Genomic DNA, 17377 nt, shown 5'->3' with positions numbered 1-17377 from the left:
TTTTCCCTTCTTTAAAAATAAAGGCTTGGTTTATGACCTTACTAAGTGGAGGTTTCCTAAAACTACAAAAGTTTTTCACGCTTATAATTTCACTCAAAAAGGTCAAAGACTTAAGGCTGTTTGAGATCAAAAGAGAAGTCCTACCCAGAGTACAGTGTACCTAATAAAGTGCTCGGTGAGTGTAGTTAGAACAGCTGATGAGTAATTGCCTATGTATGACTGACTATAACTTCTATGAGCACTTGTCTACCACAAGTCTGCTACCATGGTCTTGATTTGGCACAGTACTAGTTTCTCTTAGTGCATGCAATAATATTGTCCCATTGTGCAGCCCTGACATAATCTGTTGAGAGAACTTATGCCAGCAAATGACATCTGCCATGGTGTTTATGGCATAGTTTTGGCAAAGTTATGTAGCAGGGTTCAAGTAAAGTGTCACCAATATATCTCAAGTTCAAATAAAAGCTGACATTTTACTGTCTGATTTATGCAGACTGTTGTTTTTTTGCTTATCTATATTACACCAGCTAGTATCTTCTGTTTCCTGCTGTGGTTCTAACTTACGTCTTTATATTCCTCATCCAAGTACGTATTGTTCTTGATATTTTCCGAGAACCCAATTCTCTCTCGAATGGCTCGGGCCTGCAAGGAGTAAAAGTAAATATGAATCATCGACTTGTTTACTGAAAGTTCCACAAAGGCTGTGGTTGTTAGTGCTAAATCATACTGATTGCATTACAGGAACCTTGAACTCAGCAGCTGATGTTATCAAATGACAACTTCCATCACCATCTGCACAGCATTGTTTACGTTAAGCTTTCATTTGAGAAGCAATGATGAAGAACGAACTAACAGTGAGGGAGGGAAAGTGCTTAAATTAACCCCTGACACAGATCAGATTTGACTGAATGAGGCAGTTGAGGTATTATATTTTGTGCACAGGATCTTGCTAAGACATCATAATGACCAACTCACCTTCTCCTCAGCTGCTTTCTTGGTTTCGTCGTCCATCCAGGTGAGGTCATGAAGGTTGCTCACAAACACCTCTCTGATGTTGGCAATCATCTCATCCATCTGAGCCAATCAGAGAACAGCATACATTACATTAAAGCGGTTTTACCACAGTTAAAGGGTGTTGTTAGGCAATGCAAAGCATGATAAAGTTCACAATTTTCTGTTAAGAATTTAAAACTAACCATTCTTCCAGCAAGCAATGTAGTTCATTAAGAATAGGTTATGGTTGCCAAGCGACTCAACAATCAACAAGATTATTCTATTATAAGGTTGATGGTTTTTTAACTTGGTACATAAATACAAATTTAATACAACTGTTGTGTCCAGTTTGTTGATGTGTATGTATATTGAGTACGGCTTCAAACATAGCTCAGCCAATCGGAGGTAAACAAAGTCATTTAAAGTGATTTGATGTGAAACGCTCCATCCTAGAGAAACTAACAGAATCACAATTGTTTCCAGTGGTGGTCATAGGAACGTCTAAAGAGTTTAATGTCTCTAAACGCTCCCTCACAGAAAGTTATTATGTAAAACGGTTATGAATATGCCTGATGTTTGAGACATTCTCAACTCAAGACATGTGTAGGTTCACTGGTTGTTTTGAACAGTAAACAAAAATGGCTGATTTCTGTTGTAAACATTGTGACCCCTGGTTCCTATCGTCACTGTAGAGAAATCTGAGTGGATATTTTTTTCTACAATGATCCATTTCACACCAAACCACCCTGAATGACTCTGTTTACATCTCAAAGACAAAATTATATAAAACTTTGGGAAAATTTGAGCTTCCTTTTAACATACCAGTCTCCATAATCCAGTCTAAAACTCAAACAGCCTTTAATTAAAACATTCTTAAACCGTCTCATTTTGTCTTATTGGATGAGCGTGAACTGATTTTATGCAGGGGACTGATTGGCTTGTAATGTTCGAAAAAAAAAAAAGCTCGAGACAAAAGAGGAAATAAAGAGTGATGAAGAGACAAACATTCTACAGGGGTCTTATTCTATTCCAGCTAAGAAAACAGAGTTTGCAAAAAGAAGGACAGGAAGCACACATTGCAGCTGCATCATGCCTTTGTTCTCACCAGTGTTTTCTTATTTGGGATTTTTCTCAGGTAAGAACAGAATCTACATATTCAAGAGCACAAAGGTGTATCTGGCATAGACTCTTTGTTAGGACCCTTTACAAGATTCATGTTTCCTTCCAGGACATGTAAACGCCCCAGTACTGTTTGCGTAGAAGCTGGCCCCATATCATGATGCTCCCACCCTCATACTTCACTGTGGGTGTTCTTGGAATCATATGTGTGACCCTCTTTCTTTCTTTCTTTCTTTCTTTCTTTCTTTCTTTCTTTCGTCTGACCAGAGTACATTGCTCTCTAACAGTTCTGATATGTCTAAATGCTTGTGTGGACATTTTAGATGGACATCTCTGTGCTTCTTTTTGGTGAGGGGTATCATCCAGCAACTTTCTAAGTGACTTCTGGCTTTTCTCTTACCATCCTGAGAGAAATCTTGTTCTCTGTCTGTTGTGGTTCCATGAACTTTTCACTTGGATATTGTTGAACCAGTTGTTCTGGCAGATGTTGAAAGTCTCTGTATTTTTTCCTTTCAACACTCTTAGCAAAAAGAGCTGTATATAGTACCTGAAAGTGCTTCTCTGACTCTTTTTCAAAAGGGATCTGTGATGTACAACATGTTTCCATCGCAGACAAAAACCATTCGATCATGCAAATTATCTTTTTTTGTGTTCAAAAGGTCCTTTATGTGTTTTTATATAGAACCACTACCTTTACTCATGAACCCTTGAAGAACGGAAGCTCCTTCAACTTCACCATGCTTGCAATCAATGGCAGTGTCTTTCATAATGACCCCAGGTGCAATTATGCAGCATTAATGTGTGGAACTACATCAGGCCCTGAGAGTAACCAAGAAAAGTGAGTGGGATGTACAAAGTCCTGTCATATGAATATATGTGGTGGTAAAAGGGCAGATGTCGGTTTGTTGAGATGGATGGGACTTTTATGTCACATAAAACACATTGCTGAGTAAACAGACAATCGAGTAGTGCCCTATCTTATCTTGAGTAGTGTCTTAGCCTGGAGCAGCGAGCTATACTGACTAATGCTCTCACTTTGAACTTCCCCACCATATCAGTAAAAATATAGTGTAGAGTTTACGTCAGTGCCGTAGTGTTTTGTTTACATTTCTCAAAGGATTTCACGTGGCTCCCAGCGTAGGTGCCGGTTGAAACAGCAACTAGGAACCGAGCCAAGACTTGACGGAGACAGAGAGGAGATTACGGGAGAGTTTAGGCTTGTATATTTCTCTTAACACCGTTCCTTATCACACGGGGATAAGCTGTCACTTTAAATGTTATGAATTGCGCCGACGTGCTGTTAAGCGCGCAGTGTTCTTTGTCACCGGTTCAAAGGCGATTGTAGGCCACTATATCAATCCTAAAATAGCTGCGCATGCCTGGACTGCATTTGGAACCCGAAAGTCCTGCACGATCTATCGCTTATGATGGTGTACTACTTCATATCATGGGGTTGTTTTGATTGGACTCTCCTTCTCCAATTCGTAAAACCACTGGCAGCAGTTCAGACCTGGCAGTGTTCACCTTTAATGGAGGCCTGCATGTGGATATCTGTACTGATCCCCATGTGACCGAAGACATGGATGACAAGGATGGAGGGGTTGCAGCCAAAGGTGGCTTACAATTTGGCCAAAAAGAGGTCATTTGATCTCTTAGACACGTTCCCAAACCACACGCAAACAACAGAATATCCCATTACAGTGTACATGCTCTTACACATGCATCCAGGAGAACAGGAGAACACTTAAACCCCTTAAATACTCAGGCTTCTCACGTTTCACAGTGGCAGTGATAAGAACCAAATGTCTAAAGCATTTATGCCTCTTAAAAGTACATTTTTTGCATGCCATGGTTATGAATTTGCTGTTTGATGCCTGAGACACTGTTTTATGAGAGGCAGACAGGCACATGAAACACTCAATTTTAGCATCATACAAGCATTTTTTTGGTAATACTTTACTGTAGGGTAGGCTACTGTTTACTGTTCATAAGGCTTATCATGACAACTGATATAACCCTACATAAATGTTTATAAAGGCTTATTCCAATAGACGTCATCTGTCATACAGGCTACTTTAGCTAACTTTGATCAAAACTGGCAAATGTAACCTTTATAGTGAATGATGCCTTTTGGAATGAGCATTTATAAACATTTACATCAGTTGTCATGACATGCTTATGTAGATGTCATGTAGCCTTATGAACAGGACCCTAGTGCAGAGGTCGGCAACTCAAATGTTCAATTTTATTGAAATAACGTTTTACCATGCTGGCTGTAAATATGTCAGTATGTACTAATGCAGGCTAAAAATATAATAAATAAACAGACTGATGTTGCTCTGCTTTAAGCTTTAGCTCAGTTATAACCACTTTTCTTGCATCTCCGGCAGGAAACCTTTCCGCAAAAGTAGAATAGTTTCTTGTAAAATGTCTCTTAACGTTTGACTTTTTACGAGGCTGAGGTGAGCTTCTCATTCTTTTTGTTCGAATTTTCCCGTGCCACCTTAAATGGTGCAGCAGTTACATTCTGGCGCCTCAGGCACCATTTAAAAAAAAAATCTGAACAAGAAACTGACTTCAGTTTCGCAACTTTTTAGTCTTTGACAGTTTCTCCTTGCAGATTAAACTTGTCAGAAAACCAGCTGGAGTGATTATAAATGCAAATAAGTCCATTCGTCTATGAATTATCAATTCGTATGAATTATCGGTTCATATTAAATCTTTCTCTTTGCCTTTTCGTTAGCTACTAGGTGAGACTGGTGTCTGTGTTGCTATGGTGACCAGCAGTCTGCATGCTAACCTTCAGGGCTAAAGACCATTTATTGTTAAAACTGTGTTGAACGATCAGCAGAGCTTTATTTTACTGCCAAGGAGGATTATTTAATTTTTATCTAAAAATCTAATTCTGCTGTGGAGCCGCAACAAGGCAGTAAAAAAGCTCCAGAGTGGCAGGTTGCCAACCCCTGCCCTAGAGTAAAGTGTTATCCTTTTTTGAAACTATATTTTACACTATTCCCTGAGACTTAGATGTTAATATATAAGTAAGATAATAAAGTGAGCTGTTGCTAGTTTAGCTGCTTGGCTAAGCCTTGCAAAACACTTCAACCACTCACCTTTAGAGATTTGTTTACCCCAACTTTTACTTTGAACTTCAACTTTGACTACAAGATATCAGTGGAGGATTTTACGGAATATTTATTTATGAGCACCCATATATACACTGATCAGGCATAACATTATGACCACCTCCTTGTTTCTACGCTCATTGTCCATTTTATCAGCTCCACTTACTATATAGGTGCACTTTGTAGTTCTACAGTTACAGACTGTAGTCCATCTGTTTCTCTGCATACTTTGTTAGACCCCTTTTACCCTGTTCTTCAGTGGTCAGGACCCCCATGGACCCTCACAGAGCAGGTACTATTTGGGTGGTGGATCATTCTCAGCAATGCAGTAACACTGACGTGGTGGTGGTGTGTTCGTGTGTGCTGTGTTGGTCTGAGTGGATCAGACACAGCAGTGCTGCTGGAGTTTTTAAACACTGTGTCCACTCACTGTCCACTCTATTAGACACTCCTACCTTGTCAGTCCACATTGTAGATGTAAAGTCAGAGACGATAGCTCATCATTTGACTATTCTCAGTCCAGCAGTGACTCTGAGGTGTTTAAAAACCATGGGTCCATGGGGGTCCTGACCACTGAAGAACAGGGTAAAAGGGGGCTAACAAAGTATGCAGAGAAACAGATGGACTACAGTCTGTAACTGTAGAACTACAAAGTGCAAGTGGAGCTGATAAAATGGACAATGAGCGTAGAAACAAGGAGGTGGTCATAATGTTATGCCTGATCGGTGTATATAGAATATATAGAACCTTTACATCAAACCCTTAAAAAGTTCTTTACACTCATAATTCTCTTTTCAAACATGGTTATTTTGGGAACCAAAAGTGGTTCTTCTGACAGAACTCAAAGAATCTTCTGTGACACCTCACTGAAGAGTGTACAAGGAAAAAAATGCAATGATCAAACTCAGAAATGCATTTTAGTCCAGGCTTAAAAGCTTAGACTTAATCTGGGTCTGGGGAACTGGCCCAAAAGTATTAAACAGATGGTGAAAGCTATTGTCTCATGCCCTGTAATTGACTATGTGCCAAGTAGATTGTCGTTTGACATAATAAGCTCCTTGTTAAAATGATGAAATGCAAACAGGTCTGTCACCAGCAAGAAAGTCAAATATTAACAGCAGCATTTTACAGCCCCACAGCGATGATTAACCCCAGTGCTTCTGTAAGGTTTTTAATTAAGGTACTTGTGTACTTAAGGTGGACATGGGTTATTCTCCATTTGGAGTGGGAAACCATGTTGCAGGTCACAGGGTTTAAAAAGATGCTAAAATATTAGGCACAGCTCCAAAGGTCAGTAGGTACATTTACACAGTTGACCTAATATTAAATAATACTTTTCCCTTATGATTCTCTGATTTTTCATAGTCGCTCTGCATCTGTAAAACAGCTCATCACAAAACCAATTTTCAACCATTTTTAATATAAAACAATATAATATATATTAAAAGGTTTAACTTTGGAATTTGTATAAAACAGATTCATTTTTAATTTTCATATCATTAATGTTATATTACATTTTTATTTTATATTAGATTGTCGTCACTGATATTATCAGGACTCTTATATTTTAACACAGTATTTTCAGCTCTATTAAACTGCTTCTTTGGGTTGAGGCTTATCAGAGAGGAAGTGTCTCAATGCATGAGAAGGTGAGTCACACTCTCTCACTATGTGTCACAGGTGTTATGTGCTTTAATCTGGGTAATTAAAATTTTGTCAAAATAATGTCAAATATATAATTTTTATTACTCATTTTAATACACAAGGTCACCTGACCACCAATGAGTCAATTTACAAAATGCTCAGTTTTAACCAGAATGTCAGTGGAGTCATAGTCACTGGTTATACCATATTCATACAACACCAGTGACTGTAACATATGTTTGGAATTAAGCTCTCCTATTTGCATATATTATAACAGGAGATGTTAATGGACATATTAAGATTGTTTAGTTTTGGGATGAAAGAAATTGATTTTTTAAAAATGTAGCCACCTGAATTCCCACTCCAAGGAAAAGACCACCTGACATTTCGCACTAAAATACGTTTTCTCACTGTAATCTGACTACATCAGTATTACAGTGAAAACAACAGACACTCATATACACGTACACATGGACATGCCAGCTGTACTTGTTAAGATGTCTACACTCTGGAAAAATGGACACATATAGACGTATGCTACAGCAGGCCACGTCCGCTGCCCAGTCGAGAGGCCCAAAGGGGCCGGGTGATTAACGGGGTGTTAAGGGCTGTAGTTTACGACAGGTGCAGCAGATCCACCGCTCAGCTTCTCTTACAAGAATACGAGGAAACGTACGAGGAAAACATGAGCCCTCACATGACTGCGTGTGCTGCAAAGCCATGCGCTCCAAGAACTCTAAATCCTGCCTAGGCTGTCGTGGGCATTCACAAAATATAGACGGCTAAGTGAGCTCTCCCATGAACAGGAGTTCTATCCAGGTATGTCCTCGGCCGAGGCAATAAATTAATAATGATGAAACGGGACTCACCATGTCCTTGCTGTCTCCAGCGAAGGCCTCCTCCACATACAGCCTGCCCACAGCGTTCTCCATGTTGTTGTTGACGTAGATGGCACACTGTCTCCACACTGCTGCCTCTGAGGTGGTACCAGAGATAGCCTGAGAGAGGAGAGTGTGAAGGAGGATGTAGGAGTGAAGAGAGAAAGGGAAAAAGGAAGAAAGAGGAGAAGAGAAAAAAAGAGAAGAGAAAAGAAGAGAAGAGAAGACATAAGAAGAGAAGAGAAGAGATGAGATGATATAAGAAGAGAAGAGAAGAGAAGAGAAAAAGAGGAGAAGAGAAAGAAGAGAAGAGAAGAAGAGGAGAGATTGAATAAGAGCAAAAAAAGAGAAAAACAGAAGAGAAGATGAAAAGATGAGAAAAGAAAAAGAAGAGAGGAGAACATAAAAAAGAAGAGAAGAAGAGATCAGATGAGAAAAGAAAATGAAAAAGTAGAAGATGAGAAGAGAACAGAACAGAAGAGAAAAAGGAAAGAGAGAGAAGTGACAAGAGAAGAGAAAAGAAAAGAAGATATAAGAAGAGAAGAGAAGAGAAGAGAAGAAGAGAAGATATAAGAAGAGAAGAGAAGAGAAGAGAAGAGAAGAGAAGAGATGAGAAGAGAAGAAGAGAAGAGAAGATATAAGAAAAGAAGAGAAGAAGAGAAGAGAAGAGAAGATATAAGAAAAGAAGAGAAGAGATGATATAAGAAGAGAAGAGAAGAGATAAGAAGAGAAGATATAAGAAGAGAAGAGAAGAAGAGGAGAGATGATATAAAAGAGAAAAGAAGAGATAAGAAGAGAAGAGAAGATATAAGAAGAGAAGAGATGATACAAGAAGAGATGAGAAGAGAAGAAGAGGAGAGATGATATAAGAATAGAAGATATAAGAAAAGAAAATATAAGAAGAGAAGAGAAGATATAAGAAGAGAAGAGAGGAGAAGAGAAGATGAGAACAGAGAAGAAGAGAGGAGAAGAGAAGAGAAGAAAAGAGAAGAGAAGAGAGGAGAAGAGAAGAGATTATATGAGAAGAGAAGATATAAGAAAGAAAATACAAGACGAGAAGAGAAGAGAAGAAAAGAGAAGAGAAGAGATTATATAAGAAGAGAAGAGAAAAGAGAAGAGAAGAAAAGAGAAGAGAAGAGAGGAGAAGAGATGATATAAGAAGAGAGGAGAAGAGAAGAGATTATATAAGAAGAGAAGAGAAAAGGGGAGAAGAGAAGAAAAGAGAAGAGAAGAGAGGAGAAGAGATGATATAAGAAGAGAGGAGAAGAGAAGAGAAGAGAAAAGAGGAGAAGAGAAGAAAAGAGAAGGTAAGAGAGGAGAAGAGATGATATAAGAAGAGAAGAGAGGAGAAGAGAGATGATATGAAGAAAGAATGATGGAATGAAGTGCTGATGGCAGATTTCCAGTCAGTAAAACAGCTCACTGTCCACTGTTATTGATCTGCATCATCATTCATTTTAACCAAAATTTCTTTTCACTTTGAGAGAGAGAGAGAAAGAAAACAACACTGACTTTTCTGAAAGCTTTCCTGGTATCTCTGTACGGTCTGCTCAAGCCAACCACCATGTTCATGGCAAACCGCCACACCATGTAGTTCTGGATATCTCTGTGAATGCACACACAAAAACACAGTGGCTTTAGGTCAACTACCATCTCTTCATACTGTGCAGGGTAGTGCAGCAGACAGAAATATCTTTGCTGGCAACAAAAAAATTATAATAATAAATAAATAAAAACAAGAGGCATTGCAATCAACTGGTCTCCAGAAAAAAGTTATAAGTTCTCCCTACCCCTGAGGTCAAAAAAAGGCAAAGACTTTCAGTTCATGGTGTACAACACTCTCCAGTCCATACAGGCAAATAATCCACCCGTTTTGAATTTACTGTGGTTGTGAGGTCACAACCATCAGCTCATTCACATTTGAAAAAGGTTCATGAATTATGACTGTTTTTGGTACAAACAACACACAAACATTGTAAGCGGAAAGGCCAAGACTATCAATTCATGGTGTTAAGACTTGTGTACAACAACACCATCTACTTCACACACACACAAAAAAAAAAACACTCTAGAAATGCTTAACACACTCAAGGTAATGCTTAATAACATAGTAATAATCAGACTGTTAATTACCAACTACTGTTTTGACTCGACTTATTAAGTGCATTACAAGTGCTCTAGAAAAAGGTTTTGTTCAGCTATGTTACTACTTAGTAACATAGTTATAAGCAGACCGATAATTACCAATTTCTCTCGTAAATAAAATTAATAAATGCATTACAAGTACTCTGGAAAAGGCCTAATTTAGCTCAGTTACTGTTAATAACATAGTAATGACAAATAAGAACCCAACATTTTGATGCACCTTATCACCCTCAGCCCCTGGATCACATTACATTAGGGTTACACTGAACAATTCAGGTTAATATGTTCTCCAGGACCACCCTTAGGCACCCTTTCTGCAGACCCCTTTACTGTTTGAAGGGGGTTTCTGAATAACTCACCTCTTTGTGTACTTGATCAGGACTTGGTTGAGCTTCTTCAAGTAGTTGGGGGCATAAACGATCACTTGCTCAGTGTCTGTGATTGGAATGTTGACCGTATGCATGATCTTATTGGTGAAGAGGGTCCAGTTGAACACCTGAATGGGGCGAGGAAATTTTGAAAGTTTGTGTAAACTGAAGAAGAATCTGTAGAATTCTGTGAGGGGAAATGTAGGTCACTGATAAAGTTAACAAGCCAAAATACAGCCAAATGTGTGCTGATTTCGTAATTGAAACTTTGCCTTTAATAAGCAAGCTAGTGGTGAATCTTCTCATCGCTGCTGTCGGAAGAAAACCTTGTATCTCCATTTTTGTTGTTTTTCGGTTTTTGACATAATTTTAAAACACCTGTTGTCCTTTACATTGTCTATAAATTTCATGAAGAATGAACTAAAAGAAACGGCCCAAAATGACTTGGGAAAATGTCTGGTTCCATTGACTTACATTAAAATTAAAGTAGGTTTTTTCCTTCTCCTGTAAAGTTACCATTTTGGAGATATGGTGTTTTCTTCCAACAACAGCGTCATGCTTACTGTAGCGTGTTATGAGTAGGTAACACAATATAACTTTCATTTTTCATCTAACCACTCATATACCCAACTACAGAGCTTGTAGCTTGAAACTACACAGCTAGGCCAAAGCATGCTGATTCATGATTATGAGTTGTCCAAACAAAAAAAAAAACAAATTACAGAGTTAGAATTTGTTCATCATAACTATATTGTATGTCACCATATAGTATTTGTATTGCATAACTAAGGAAGTCAAAGCTGCTGTGGGTAGTGTAGCGATTTCGTACAGAGATAAACATAGCGGGCGGTTCAGTCGATGGCCAAACCAAGGCTATTCTGAGATCATCTGAGAATCCAGTCACTGCTGATTGGGCCTTGTCGATATTGTTCACTACTGAATCTCAGAAAACACCTCCAAAACTACTGAGGACCTAACTTAAGCTAGTTACGAATATGACAGTTGCTAATAATGAACTGAAGGCTTGAGGCAAAGTCGAATAGCAACGGCTGCTAAGCGGTGATTGGAGGCCCTCTTGTGCTTTATTGCTTCTATATAACAGTTTCGCAAAGTAAAGAGTAAATTCCTGAACACTGTTTTAAATATTTATGTTTATATGTTTGTCAAAACAACAAAAGTCATGATCATAATTTGTAGCATCCATTTGCGTGTGGCCGGTACAAAAGCTAAGGCACATTTTATTTCTTTCCTATGTATTAAACTCAGCAAATCGTGCAAAATGCCATATTTAAATTTGGTTCCATGAAGAGGATTCATTAACATATTTTCACTTAAAATATCAACAAAACATATGATTTGACTGAGAGTGTTCGAACACTTTGCATATGACTATAGATAAAAAATAATAATTCTGATAAGTTCAATAACTGAATAAATGTGAAATTGGTTGCATTTCGCAGTGTAGTGACATGGAATTTCCCAATTCCAATGCACCCATATCTGTATCCTTTTATTAAATAATTGCTGGCTGGTAGCTTTAAACATCATGTACCCACCCAGAAAAAAAGACTTTAAAAGAAGCTCAAGGCTTATTCAAGTACTTTTTTTTTTTGCAGCCCAGAACTTTGGCAGAACTCACGGGAGAATCAGTGTTGTTGATGCGGACGGCAGCTGATGTAAAATTCTCTTCTCTGGTTTCAGAGATTTGCTGTAAAACCCAGCAGGAATGTTTTATTCTAAAAATCAATCAAAACTGTTGTTCCCGCAAAGAGGTACAAGCATCTTACTGTGGATTCGAACTCCAGCGTGAAGTTGGTGTTGAGGGTCTCCAGGGGCATCTTGTTGTAGAGCAGAACAGGATTGTTCCTGTCTTCTGGCGTGTCTGTGGCCTGAGGGAGCAAGTGTCAGGAAATAAGAGAGGAAGGACTGAAATGCTGAAAGAGATATAAAAGATTTTGGTGATTACTGACATCTATTGTATCTACTTTAAGTGTGGCCTTAAAAGATGTGGAAGTCATTAACAACTCCCAGCGCTGCCTGTCTCTGAGCACCACTCATCACTGTGCCATTTACATATACAAATACGTAGGATGCCAAAAGGTGACCACAACAATCGACAGTAAAACATGTGAATTGAAATTATGTATCGTGAAGGACAATAAGTCAAATATTTAAAAGGAGCAAGTCACTTTCACCACAGCTGGGTTGGCCTAATAGTAGACATCTTGAAGCTACAAGACAGCTTCACAATCTTAAAGAAACAGTTTGTAAAGAGCCAGTTAGCTGTAGTTAAGTGATTTTCAGCAGTATTATTTAATCAAATATATATGAAGTCATGACTGAACCATGACTATTAAGGCGAAGCCTTCAGGTCAGGCCATAAATGTCAAAATGCAGTCAAAAAAGAGAAAACCCAAGGCTAATTTCTGCTAGGTTTCTAATAGTATGTCAGCACTAAGCTAATACTTGTGCACATGAACATAATACAACCAGTCTAGATTAAACTTAGACATTTTTAACTTGTAAAAGACATTTCAAATGTTTTACTTGCAGCTTGCGACAGGGATTAACATAGATTTTACCTCGTATGTATCAGTTTTACAGTGACTCTTTCACTAAAGACTCTTAGCACAGAGCTGCCGCCACTGCTTTTCACTCCAAACAACTTGAGTGAAACCAGGTTAGACTACTTGTATTCGCAGTCAGTGACATATTTAGAACTTCCAAAAGGGCTAATGTGGCTTTTGCTCTCACAAAATTGGTCTCAGGCATTGGAAATCATAATCGGTTGATTCCACTGTCATTTCCTAATTATGCTGGAGCCGAATGTGTTGTGTAAGGCCTTCAGTTTAGCTCCTGAAGTCCTAACCAATGAGAGAGCTCATTAGGCTGTATGTACCTGGATATTACAGAGAAAACAAATCCTGTTTGGACAATTTTTGGGTGGCTATTTCAAGATCTTAAGCAAAGCGTAACGATATCTAGAAGGTTCTCAGGGTTCTGCATTGATGAGTTTAGTGCAAAATTAGAACTATAAGTAAATAAAATAGTTCTATATAGAACTATGAACACTCAACTCTTTGCATGATTAAAGAGTTCTTTGCATCACAAATTGGTTCTTCAGATTGACGGAAAATGTGCTGTAGATGGTTGTATATAGTTTTTTTTTTAGGTAATCTTTTTTGAAAAAGGTTCTATATAGCACCAAAAAGGGTTCTTCTATTGTTAATATGTCAAGCTTTTAATAACAGAAGAACACTTTTTGGTGCTAAATAGAGCCATTTTCAGTAAGGCTCTATATAGAACCATCTACAACACATTCTCCATCATCTAAAGAACCTTTTCACAATGCAAAAAACGCTTTAATCATGCAAAGTCTTCTTTGAGTTTTCAGGGTTCTATATAGAACCATTTCCTTTACTGAAGTAACTCTTGAAGAACTCTCTTTTTTAAGAGTGTAGGACATGTTGGCCATTTTATTGTAATTTAGTTAAACTGTCTAACCCAAAATAATTACCTAGTACCTCGGAGTTTGTACCTCACACTCACCTGGTTAATACAGAGAAGCTGAGGGGCTGTAAAAGAAAGCATTGCCTTTATGGCCATAACTACGACTTTTCAGAGTTAATGTTTTATGATCAGGTGACGGTGAGCATCCACTGCACACTATGAACTGCAGCAGCTTGGCTATTAAGCTCTAATAAAGCTATAATTCAGTCTGTGTTAGTACGTGCACGTTCATAGCGCACGCCGACGACTCTCGGGCACAAAGTGTGCTTAGAGTGCACAGAGTACAGAGTTAGAGAGCTGCAGTTCGCCTGTGACATCACCTCCAACTCGAACAAACAGCTTTACAAGGCCTGCACTCCACACACTGTAAATGTCAGGACAGTCACGTGATCTCTGAATAATAAAACACAGCAGCATTACCGCATGTGGTGGGAAAACATGTCGCTGATTTTAGGACACAGATCTGATGACTTACAGCCTTTGGCGATTGTTTCAGTGCAGAGCACACACTGAACGTAACAGGCCGAATAAAAACACACTGTGCTGTTTTCCGTTATGAACCCACCTCATTCTTTAAGAACTTTTTGAACAAAATGATTGGTGTTTATTTATATATCCCTGCTGTTGGAAGAAAATCTCAAATCTTCAAAATGGTAACTTTACAGGAGAAGGAAAAAACATCATTTTCTTTCAATGTAAGTCAATGGAACCAGACTGTTTTCCAAGTTATTTTGGGCCATTTCTTTTGGTCCATTCATCCTGAAATTTACACACAAACTATGTCTAAAACTGAAAAACAAAAATGGAGATACAACGTTTTTGTTCCAACAGCAGCGATATATTTGTTTGGTCAGCTTTAGACTTTAAACATTTCACAATTGTCATTCTATACATAAAGTTAGTAACATTGCATAAAATGTAATAACATAGCTAGTTCTACAATTAATTACAATTACATTTGTAATTACATTTATTTTCAAACAGGGTGCCCAAACATTTTGCTTGAGGCCTTCAATGTAATATTTGTGGTGGTCAGAGGACCAGAAGGACAAAGTAGCTAGCTAACAGCTCATTAGCATTGTTTTCATGTATTGCCGTATACATGGAGAAGCTGTATTCTTTACATAATCCTGTAGGATTCCTTCATATAAAACAAACTGCCTTGACTTTAAATTCCATCTTCACACTGGTGGTCTCTAAATCTCCTCTTGTCCATGGATCACCACCTGTTACATTCGATAAACTCATAACTGCTAGCCGCACAATTGTTGTTTTATCTGTGCTGCAATGACTATTATATGATGTTGCGTGTTATAGTTTTTATGTGTTATTTTGTTGTCAAAGTACTTAAAAATAAAAATTAACAGAAATTTAAGAAGCTAAGGAATGAGTTACATGTTCTCTCATTGGCTGAGAGAGTGGAGGTTTGGGCAACTTTCCGGTGGGCCAAATCAAACATCTTTAAAGGCCAACTTTGACCATTGGGCCCCATTTTGGGCAGCCATCTTTTGTTTTAACAAGTTAGAATCAAGTTAGCAATGTTTTCTGAATGACTTTGCCTGCTTGCTAAGAAATGTTGCTGTGCGTCCAAAAATAAAAGGCAGATAGAATGCTTGTGTATGTCTGTATGTGTGTTTAGTAGTGCAGTTCTAAATGTATCCAGTAGGTGACAATAATGTAGTAATAGTGTAAAACGTGACTTCATTTTTTTATCTTTATTGGCCACATGGAAAACAGTGGCCAATAAACTAAATGGACCCTAAATTATTATTATTATTATTATGACCACTCACAGATGACATGAATAGTGAACAGTGGCACGTGTCAAGGTCTGGGATATATTTGATGGTTAGCTAGCAGTCAGTTCTCGTAGTCGGCTTGTTGGATGCAGAAGAAATAGCAAGGGCCAAATCAGAATGTCTGGGTTGCAGCATCTCCAAAATGGCAAGGCTTGTGTGGTGCTCCTGGTCAGCAGTGGTGAGTACCTACCAACCGTGGTCTAGGGTGGGACAAAACCATGAATCGGTGACAGGGTGCTGGGCACCCAAGGCTCATCGATGTGCAAGGGTAACAGAGGCCATCCTGTCTGGTCCAAACTGACAGGATGAACTACTTCACATTGGTCTGCATAGCTGCAGACCAGTCAGAGTGCCCATGCTACCCTATGTCCACCGTTGAAACCACCTGCAATGGGCATGTGAGCATCAGAACTAGTCCTTGGAGCAATGGAAGAAGGTCACCTGGTGCGATGGGTCCTGCTTTCTTTTACATCAGGTGAATGGCCAGGTGCATGAGCACCATTAACCGAAGTAAAGCAACCGGGATGTACTGTGAAAAGAAGACAAGCTGGTGGAGGGAGCATGTTGCTCTGGGCAATGTTCTGCTGGGAACCCTTAGACCAGGCATTCATGTGGACATCACTTTAACACGTGCCACCTAAATATCGATAGGGACCAAGCACAACCCTTCTTGGCAATGATGTTCCCTTGGATGCGTTGTGAGAAGGAGACAAGCTGGTGGAGGGAGTATGTTGCTCTGGGCAGTGTTCTGTTAGGAATCCCTGAGTCCAGGCATTCATGTGGACATCACTTTAACATGTGCCACCGACCTAAACATCGATACAGACCAGGCACACTCCCTGATATTCCCTGATTGACATCTTTGGCAAGAAGGGATGTACCTGGCTTTTCAGCAGGATAATGCACCCTGCCACACTGCACACATTGTTCAGGAATCTTGGCTCCAAAAATCCCCAGATCTTAATCCAATCAAGTATCTGTGAGATGTGCTTGAACCTTGCAATTTACAGGACTTAAAAGATCTCCTGCACATCTTGGTGCCAGGTAACACAGGGCATCTTCAGAGGTCCTGTAGAGTCCCTGCCTGGGGAGCTTGTCCTTTGCCAAAAAAGTATTTTTTGCAGTTTGGGCTACAAATAACAGTATAATGAACAAAAACTTGAATATTCAAATTAAGCTCCAAAGAAATTTAAAGCGACCTCCATTTCCTCATGCTGAGCCACTTTATTATGGCCAATGTGGACATGCACACGTGACTGACTTAAACAAGTTTAAGTGGTCAATGTATTGCCTCGTTTAACAGGGGTCAGTCACAACCAAGCACTTTCACCTAATCCCTCGACCTTGCTCCCATGTGGTTCTGAAGTTGCCCCAAAAATGCAAAATTAAAAATGCACTTTGCTACTTACATTAGCCAGCTCTTTCTCCAGCGCCATTACTCTGGTCACCTCCTGCCTGATGCTGCTCTCGTTGACCTCCAAGCCCTTGTCTCTTCGGACTAGCATAGCAAGGTCAACCATGAAGTTTTCATAAGTGGTGCAGGCCTGTGAATAAAGACCAGAACAGCTGTGACACATTAGCAAGAAGCTACACAGATTAGCTCTGTGTGGGTGGACGCAACTGTGTGTGAGACGGATCGAGAGTGAATGTATGTGTGTTAGAGAGTGTTTGCAGGAGTAGAAACACTGTTAAATTATGAACTAGTATGTGCCCTCCTGATGTTTCGCTCCCCAGTTATTTAGGAAGCATTCAGGGCCTCCTGGAACGCATTATCCAAGCTAATTGGGTTAATCTGT

General features: G+C 39.1%; 1 protein-coding gene across 2 annotated transcripts in view; it reads right to left on the bottom strand.

The window, feature by feature from the left end:
- The window catches only part of LOC118817870 (neprilysin-like), a 67263-nt gene that overhangs the window by 12299 nt on the left and 37587 nt on the right, over positions 1 to 17377 (bottom strand). For both annotated transcript variants that reach the window (XM_036584847.1, XM_036584848.1), the window contains exons 9-15: positions 16991 to 17125; positions 12060 to 12161; positions 10264 to 10400; positions 9272 to 9365; positions 7751 to 7879; positions 976 to 1074; positions 565 to 642 (exon numbers count right to left, since the gene is read on the bottom strand). In XM_036584847.1, coding sequence (XP_036440740.1) covers positions 565 to 642; positions 976 to 1074; positions 7751 to 7879; positions 9272 to 9365; positions 10264 to 10400; positions 12060 to 12161; positions 16991 to 17125 — 774 coding nt within the window. The remainder of the gene's footprint in view (positions 1 to 564; positions 643 to 975; positions 1075 to 7750; positions 7880 to 9271; positions 9366 to 10263; positions 10401 to 12059; positions 12162 to 16990; positions 17126 to 17377) is intronic.

The sequence above is a fragment of the Colossoma macropomum genome, unplaced genomic scaffold (genome assembly GCF_904425465.1).
Source record: "Colossoma macropomum unplaced genomic scaffold, Colossoma_macropomum, whole genome shotgun sequence".
Classification (NCBI taxonomy): Eukaryota; Metazoa; Chordata; class Actinopteri; order Characiformes; family Serrasalmidae; genus Colossoma; species Colossoma macropomum.
Note: the sequence above shows the minus strand (reverse complement) of the source record. Positions and strands in the feature narration are given on the sequence as shown.